Raw genomic sequence first — 8,999 nt, forward strand, 5'->3', positions numbered from 1 at the left:
TAAGCATGCATCAGCATCCAGGGGGCATTAAGAGGTGCCCGGCCACATGCCCCATGCCAACCCACCTTCGGGGACCCTTCCGGGCCCAGCAAGGAAGAGGCAGGGGGAAACTTCCAAATAGATGCAATTCTCAGCCAAACCGTGGTGAGTTTAGGGCAGATTTGGAAACACGATGCTGTACTGCTCAGCACTGAAGGAGAAGCGTGCCGTTCTCGGGCTCATTAAGAAGAGGAGCAAGTAGGAGACATCAGGGAATCACTGCAGTTTGAGGCTGGAGGAGGCAAAGGGAAACTGAGGCTTCTGGCCATAGGATGCTTCTGTAGGGAAACTGCTTCGTTGTTCGAGCCTCCACTTTCTTCTGGTCCAAAGACAGAATGAAGGATTACCTGCTCAAGGTTTTTGTAGGAGTTATGTACAGTGTTTCTACAAAATATATTGATTCATTTTACACTTCTTGAGCCCATATTTACAAACACATCTACTTAGAACTGTGGAGGAATCAGTGATTATAAACCCAGTAACAAGAGGATCCTGTTTTTCACCAAACACTTTGCCCAGGACCTGGTACAGAAGAGACCCTCTGTGGATGTTTATGGAATGAATGGGGTAGGGGTGGGGGGATGAGAATGATCATCCTCAAGAAATGTAAACCGAACTGGAGGTTACAGGCATGTCTATTTGCAATATAAGGCCATCGTGGACAGCATCTTGGCACAAAGCTGTGGGGGTTAAAAGCAGAGGAAAGTGATATCCAGGTGGCAGGACACAGACATGCTGCCTGTAAAGGAGCCCGCCTGGGCTTTGATGGCTGGTGGAACATCTGTGGAAAAGCACCAGGGTAAATGCTTTTAGAGAAAAGCCAAAAGCATCGGCTAGAGACGGAGAAGGGAAGCTGGGGAGACACTTGGTCCGTGTGCCTGGGTGGGGGCAGGGAGGGTACAGGAGGGGCAAGGGAGGCAGGCAGGGCACCTCCTTCCCTCTCTGGAGCATCTGATGCATGGTTGCTCCGGGGCTAGGCCTGATCCCATTTCAGTCCTGACACTTGCCCTTCTTGGAGGACAACGTTGCATTTTACAGCTAATGAGCTGAGTCGTGGTCAAATTGCTAACAATGAGGGCGGCGGGATTGTTCCTAGGTCTCTCTTGGCACCAAAACTCTTCCCCTCTGTCCCAGAAGGAGAGATATGATTAAGATCAAAAAGAATCCTTGACCTTGACCTAGAGTGGGGACTCTGGAATCCATGCCGAGGCAAGGCACGGACAGAGCTGGGTCTAGGGAACGCACTGAGCCAGTAGACAGTTTTTCTGTAGAAGGAAGAGATCCCAGGGCAAGGATGTCCATAGAAAACCATTGCAGGGGCTTGGGTAAGAGGTTCCCAGATAGGCAAAGCCGGGTGGAAGGGAGGGGTCAGAGGCATCCTTCTAAGAGCTTTAGAATAATTCAATGTGGGGAGCAGATTCGGGTGGGAGAGATAGAGTGGAAATAGAGATGTCATTGTGGTTTCAGAAACCTGAGGGGTAGGAGGAGATGCTGAGCCTGGGGAAAGAGGATGAGGTAGTTTGGGACATACAAAAAAAAAGTCAATGCCTAAAAAGCGCCAGACATCTGATACCTTATTTTCCTCCTCCTTCACTTGCCCTGCACCTTTTAATCTGCCATGTGGGAGACCTACATGTGCAACAGTGCAACTCACGCAGCCACCGTTCGTCAAGGCCAGCTCCGCACCAGGCACAGGACTAGGCCCTTCGCTGTCAAGGACGTCCCAGCCTAGTGGGGTAGATTGGAGCAAAGGCGCGGGAGAGCAGGGGGCCGTGAAGGTGCTCGGTGCCTGCCTGCAGCAGTCACACGTGCAGAACAGAGGACGGCCCCTCACGGACAGGGACCCAGCACAGGGACCAGAATGCACCTCAATCCTGCCATGGCTGTATTGTCTCAGTGTCACCAGTGGAGGCCGAGAGGATCTGCATTCATTTTGGCCTCCCAGCACTTTAGGGGTCCGGTGGACACGGATCCTGGCAAGCTTTCTCTGGTCACCAAGTACCCGCTTCCATGAGGCCCGGGGCTCACTGAGGTAGAGCTGGGCAGGAAGGGTTTGCAGATCCCCAACCTGGACCGGGAGGATCCCAGCCTGTTGAAGGAGATCCATTTTCTAACACTTCCCTCCCTGGGAGAACAGAGGACTTAGGCCTGGATGGGAGGCCCTGCCTCCAGAAGGGGTCTAGCTGTGTGCTCCAGGCTCCTGGCCAGAGCAGCCACTCCCAGCCTTTCTGTGTCACGGGATGTCAGGAGCCTGTCACAGGAGGTGGCTCAGGCCACTGCCACGGCCTGGGCCAGGGGTGGGGGGCAGGCAGCACCAGGTAGGCCGCGGGGCCTCGTCCTGTGTCTCACGTCCTCCTCTGTGCCTACCCATCCAGGGGTGTCAGGGGCCTGTCACAGGAGGTGACAGGTGCTGCGGCCTGGGGCCAGGGGTGGGGGGCAGGCAGCACCAGGTAGGCCTCGTCCTGTGTCTCACGTCCTCCTCTGTGCCTACCCATCCAGGGGTGTCAGGGGCCTGTCACAGGAGGTGACAGGTGCTGCGGCCTGGGGCCGGGGGTGGGGGGCAGGCAGCACCAGGTAGGCCCTGTCCTGTGTCTCACGTCCTCCTCTGTGCCTACCCATCCAGCCTCGAACCCTTCCCTGGCCGGGCAGGACGCCCGGCGGCCGAGGAGCAGGAACCCTTCCACCTGGACCGTGGAGGATGTGGTCCGGTTCGTGAAAGACGCTGACCCGCAGGCCCTGGGCCCTCACGTGGAGCTCTTCAGAAAGCACGTAGGTGCGGGGTGGGGGCCGGGCCTGGGGGTGGGAGGGCCGGGGCTGCAGGAGGGGGGGTGGGAGCAGGGTCCTGGGGGCGCCCCTCGCCGAGGCCAGCCACTTGGTTTGGCTTTTAGGAAGGGAGCTTTGTCCCATCTATTCCTCCGTTTTGGCCTTTACCAGCAGTGCGTGTAGGCACGTAGTCTTAAAACTATTTAGGAGATTCTGAAATAAAGACGGTCAATGAAAACAAAACAAAACAAAACAAACAGGTAATAATTAAGACCTCACCTGCCAGGATTACTCTGCCCATCTGCTGCTATGGCTGCTCTAACCAGTTCCCACCAACATCTAGCTTAGACCAACACAGCTTTATTATCTTCCAGTTCAGGGGGGTCACGGGTCTGACGGGGATCTCCGTGGGGCTGAGATCAAGGCCTCTGCAGGGCTGACAATTCCTTTCTAGAAACTCCAGGGAGAATTCGTTTCCTTGCCTTTTCCAACATCTGGATCCACCCTCATTTCTTGGCCCGTGTGCCTCGGCCCTGGGCCTCAGGTCCAGCAGCAGCAGGCGAGGCCTTCCCAGGCTGCCAACTCCGATTCTCTCTTCTGATTTCTTCTTCCACTTTTCAGGATCCCCGTGGTTACACGGTCTCTCCCACCCAGTAACCCAGAATACTTCCCTGATTTTAAAGCCAGCTCAGGGCAGCCCGGGTGGCTCAGCGGTTTAGCACCGCCTCCAGCCCAGGGTCTGTTCCCAGAGACCCAGGATCGAGTCCCACGTCAGGCTCCCTGCATGGCCCTGCTTCTCCCTCTGCCTGTGTCTCTCTGTCTCTCATGTATAAATAAATAAAATCTTTAAAAAAAATAAATAAAGCTAGCTCATTAGCAACCATAATTCCCTTTTGCCAGGGAAGCTAACATACTCATAGTTTCGGGGAGTAGGACATAGACACGTTGAGGGGAAGGATGGGAGCATTATTCTGGCCTAGCACAGTTACCACGATATTCTCCTGTCTGTCCTGTCTTTATTTGGTGCTTCTGTCATAGAAACCATATTCTCAGATCTGGGGAGACTCCTCCTCTAACCCGACCCTCACATTTCATTAGAGATATATTTGACATCGCTGGACAGTGGGGCCTTGCAAGCAAGGACCACAGAGTGGGTTCTGTTGAGACAGATCTGGCCCTCTTCCAGAGTGGTAGGGGATGGTGGGAGACCGGTGGGGGGGGTGGGGTAAAGAGAGAAGATGAGGCCCGCAGATGAGATTTGTCCACTCTGCTATTTTGCCAAGGACGCAGAGAGTGAGTGATATGGAGTAGGTGCTTCCGGCTGGCTGGCTAGACGCATGAGAGGGGCTGATGGCCCTCGCACAGTTGTAGGAGTCCTGTAACTGCCTCTTCCCGCCACCTGAGAACCCAAACTATCTACCTTTTGTCTCTTGTGACCTGAAAATAACAGTATAGGTGATCGAGGAAACCCAGCCTTACTAGGTTCATGAATTCAACAAACATTCTGGAGACTTACCATGTTCAGACAAATAGGAACGGCCTCGACCACGACCTCGAGGGGTTGGCATCCCCTTAGTAGTTCTTTGTGCTAAACCCTGGGATGAAGCAGGTGCATGAGTTAGTTGTATGCCACCTGGTATTATTAAACCCCTGAACTCCCTCGTCATTGTGTAATTAGCAATTCGGTAATCAGCTCAAGGTCGGTGGGCTTACCAAGAAAAGAAACAAGAGACTAGGGTGATGGATGGAATACCAGGGCCTCACACCAGCACCTGAAATGGAAGAGTAACAGCTACTTTTGGGGTCTGACGGATGACACTTGGTCTAGTCTGTTCAGGCTACTGTAACAAAGTACCATAGACTGGCTGGCTCCTGAGCAAGAGCAATGTACTTCTCAGCTCCGGAGGCTGGAAGTCCAAGATCGGGGTGAGAACCCTCTTCTGGGTTGCAGACCACCATCTTGCTGTATTAGGATACTAATCCTATTCCTGAGGGTTCCACCTTCATGACCTCATTACCTCCCAAAGTCCCCGTCTCCAAATACCATCACTCGGGGGTTGGGGCAGAGGGGGGTGGTTAGGATTTCAACATTTGAATTTGGGTGGAGGACACAAACATTCAGTCCATTGCAGATGTTTTGCTCCTTTAGCCCTAGAGGAGATGAGGAGAGAAGGATCACATGGGGGACATTGGGAGCATAACTGGGTTTAGGTTTGGTTCCTTCAATCGAGGGAGCAGGAATATGAAATATCCAGTGTGTCATATGACCTCAGGGAGATTATGGGAAGAGGGGCACATGGTATTGGCCTGCTTTAATTTATTTTCTTAAAGAAGATACTGCCCTGGGACTAAGAGAATGCGTGCCCGAGTGAATCCATATTCCATCACCTCATCCCCCAACCACCAGTTAACCGTAGCCACTGTTGGATTAATCTGACCATCTTCTGGATTTTCTTTTTTTCTGATCCTGTTCCACCAGGAGATCGATGGCAATGCTCTCTTGTTGCTGAAGAGTGATATGATCATGAAGTACTTGGGTCTGAAACTGGGACCCGCGCTGAAACTCTGTTACCATATTGATAAACTGAAGCAAGCCAAATTCTGAAGGTTTTTAAAAGGACAGAAGCAAAGTCCAGACAACCAGTCTCAAGATCATCTGCCTTACCAACGTCCAAGCCACCTCCACAAGATGGATTTTCACCTGAAAAATCACAGCCACAAAGACTTGGTCTTTTTATAAAACGTGTGCATCGCTGCCTTTTTAAAAATTCAACGTGGCCCTTCTGAAAGGCTCCTCTGTGTTAATGATTAGCCAAATAATAATAATAATAATAATAATTATGGAAAGCCTATTATTTGAGCGTTTCTGATAGGTTGGTTGCTCTTAGAATGGGTCCTATTTTTATGATGAGAGGTCAGGGAACCCAATGCCACTGCCCAAGGAGAACCCTGGAGGGTTCCAGGGATGTGAGAAGAAAGATCTTTGTCTCTACAGGGACACTACCACAGCACCACCTGTCTTTAACTCAGCCCGGGGGACCTATCCCTGTGAGCCTTGCTTAATTCAGCTCTGGAAGCTGTCTTCTGAGGAAACATGCCTCACCTTGCACTATCTGGAAAACTTGAATTTTTTTGCTCCCTGAAAGAGAAAGGGAAAAAAAAATCTTTTCTATTCCTCGTTATTTGAAGTACTGTGTTGTCTCGCTAGAGGGCAGACTGCAAATGAAGTTTCAGGACCCTCCCTGCAGCAGTAGCTGCTGCTTTGGCTCTCGGTGGCCGGGTTAGGGTCTCGGTGAGTAAGATCTAACCTACGCAAACGGGGAATTTCTTCCACAGTCCGTACCACAGATTGCAACTTGGGAAGAAACACTCTTCTAGAACGTTCTAGCTCATAGCCAGTCCTTATCGACTGACCTGAGATGCACAAGCAGCAAAGTCAAGAATTTGGAAGTCTGTTCTTCCTGAAGGGAGTTCCTTCCCTTTCAGAGTCCTAACTGGGGTGTGGATGTGTTGGCACGCTAAAGAGTCCTGGTGACACTTAGCCATGGGTGTTTCTTTAAAAAAAGAAAGAAGAAGAAGAAGAAGAAGAAGAAGAAGAAGAAGAAGAAGAAGAAGGAAAAAATGTTTGAGATAAGCTTCGAAATGAGAGAGTGATTTTAGTGACATTGCTGGATTATGTAGTTGTATCGCTGGCTATTTTTTCTAGCTCTCAACAAATACACAGATATGCTATCAGTGCATTTAATTCCGTTTACAAATAGGTTTTCCTTCTTCACCGTGAAGTAATAGGAAAAAAATTGATTTTTTTTTACCCCTTCACAGTTGTGTCTAAGGAAGGACGATGAATCCCCGAGTTACTAGGCAGAGGGCATCCTCATCTCTCATTCCTCTTTTTATCCTTCTCCTTTCTCTCTTTCCCTCTTTTATTCATCTTCCCTTGCTGAAGAGGAAACATATCTTCAAAACGAATTCACCTTTGACGCGGGCATATCCTCTTCCTTAAAAACATTCGCAGTGCTGGAGGGGAGGGGATGAAAACTAGGCCTTGCAATCTCTGGAAGGGTGACGATCAAAGAAAACGCGGGGCCTCCCTTGGCCCAAATGCAGATGAGAAGCACACCTTCCTCTATGGAGCGGGGTGGGCTTTCACTCCCTTCACCCCTCAACCAGGTGCCGGACAGGAGCTGTACAGCCTTGAGGGCAGCCAGGGGAGATTTGCATAGGGATCTTCTAGAAGTCAGTTAGAACTTAGAGGAAGATCAGAAGAAAGAGTCCATGCCATGCCGTCAGACCCGCTCTGATGAGCAGTATTTGAGAAAATGCGTCATAGCAAAATAACTTTTTTGAACACACAACCGGTGGCTAGACCTAAAGCATGACAGAGACGGGAAGGACAATGTCCTAGACGTGCTCGCTACTTGAGCTTGAGTCATCAGGCTGTGCAAGGGCTTGGTGTCTGCTGCTTTCGACACCTGACAAAACTACCCTGAATCAGGCCCCAGACAGAGTCCTCCAAGATTTTAAAGTGATAAAATGTTTGTTCATTGTCAGTGCTCACGGCTGGTCCAGAGTCAGATAAGTTCCCTCAAAAGGCCGTGGCTAGGTTACGTGTTCAGCACCACCAGTGTGAAAATGGTGAGATCCAGAAAGCCCCCCGACAACCGATCCTCACTGTCTCCACCTGTGGCGTTTTTGCTCAGGCCTCTGAAGCTTCTGCCTCTTCCATCAACATATACCTCGTGGAGAGACCTTCAAAACTTCCTACCCACCCTCACGAGTGCCTCCCTCACTACAAAGCATGAACGTTGGTGCCCCCCAACAAATGAAAATCACCCCCAAACAAGGTCAAGGAGATACTTGGAGTAGTGTTTGGGGGAGAGGGATTTTCTCATCTCAAGTCTGGGAGAAAACTGGATCCATGTTCACGTGTAACTGCTGTCACCGAGGTGCGATCTCATTTTGCATGAAACTTGAAGCAGGAGGACAGATTGCTGGAGCCATGATATTTAAGGTTTGACTTTTTAAAAATCTCATTACTCTTAAAATGAACGCTGCCATATCAGAAAATAACCCAGGGAGGAAATGCCTCCTTGCCTGTTTTTTGCACTGAAATGCAATTAGCCAACCAAATTATTGTAGCAATACTGCAATTATAATTAATTTTCACCCCTTTCAAAAATCTTGTCAAACCAGGCAGCTAAATAGCTTAGCAAATGTAAAACATGCCAGGCCATTTCCTCTAAATGGACCTTAAAGAGTCAGGCCATGTGTGTCACTTTCGTCCAAATGTGAGCTGATTTGGGGAGCCTCACACTTGTGCAGATAGGGTACTTGTCATTCCGTGGCGGTAGCTTTGCTTCAGGTTGTGGTGAATAATGATATAGTTTTGCATAATTCCAAATTAGAGTGTGTGAGTGTGTGTGCTCATGGCCAGACATTTCCAATCACCCGTGTCTGTTAAACACTGGGAAGGAAAAAAAAATTGTAGAGGCAATTCTATTGCCTGAATCATTTTAAATATTTCATAAGTATATGAATCCCTTTGTGAAGGCTTCGGGTAAAAGAGGGTGTGTGTGTGTGTGTGTGTGTGTGTGTGTGTGTGTGTGTCCAACAGTGGTTGGAAGAGCCTAAGGAAGAGGCTGAGAGCCTGTCAGCTCTTCCATCTGGTGTAGACGCCTCCCCAGCACCTGCTCTGGGCTCCTCTTAGGACGAGGAAGCCCCCCTCTACTGTGAGCAGGGGGTGCCCTAGAGGCAGCCGGGGATGGTTCTGGGGGTTCTGGGCCCGCCTCCCTCTGGCGCTGACCTGCCCCCACCCAGCCCATCCCGGGCTCTCTGTGCCGAGGTGGCACACCTAGCCTGGGAGCCCCCCGGGGCAGGGACCCGACGTCCGGAGCGCCTTGTCTAGCACCCACCAGAGCGTCCACCAGGCCCCCATCATTTCCCTTCAGCCGGGCTGCCAAGCTTTCTTTTTTTCTTTTTCCTTTCCCCAGGAAAAAGGAACGAAGAGCTCCTCGGGAGAACCAAATAGGCTATTTAAGTCGATATATTGGGAAGGAGCCCTGAGCTGAGGTTGGTTTGCTGGAGAAGGAACCCAGTGAGAGAGGGAAGACGCAACTATAAACTTCTTAGGAAAACAATGAAAGAGCACCTCGCCTAACAGCCCAAGCCTGGAAGTGGCAATAACCTATTTTTCGTAT

The 8,999-nt window shown here is 50.6% G+C and overlaps 1 protein-coding gene across 2 annotated transcripts in view; it reads left to right on the forward strand.

Moving 5' to 3' along the window:
• SCML4 (Scm polycomb group protein like 4) overlaps positions 1-7,814 on the forward strand; it is a 105,477-nt gene extending 97,663 nt beyond the window's left edge. Inside the window, exons 8-9 of one of the 2 annotated variants that reach the window (XM_041768806.1) lie at positions 2,663-2,808; positions 5,282-5,644. In XM_041768806.1, the coding sequence (XP_041624740.1) occupies positions 2,663-2,808; positions 5,282-5,407 (272 nt within the window). In that variant the 3' untranslated portion in view covers positions 5,408-5,644. Of the gene's footprint in view, positions 1-2,662; positions 2,809-5,281 lie in introns of both variants that reach the window. The other variant, XM_041768796.1, reaches the window with a different exon arrangement.
• The last annotated feature ends 1,185 nt before the right edge of the window (positions 7,815-8,999 follow it).

The sequence above is a fragment of the Vulpes lagopus genome, chromosome 1 (assembly GCF_018345385.1).
Source record: "Vulpes lagopus strain Blue_001 chromosome 1, ASM1834538v1, whole genome shotgun sequence".
NCBI lineage: Eukaryota > Metazoa > Chordata > Mammalia > Carnivora > Canidae > Vulpes > Vulpes lagopus.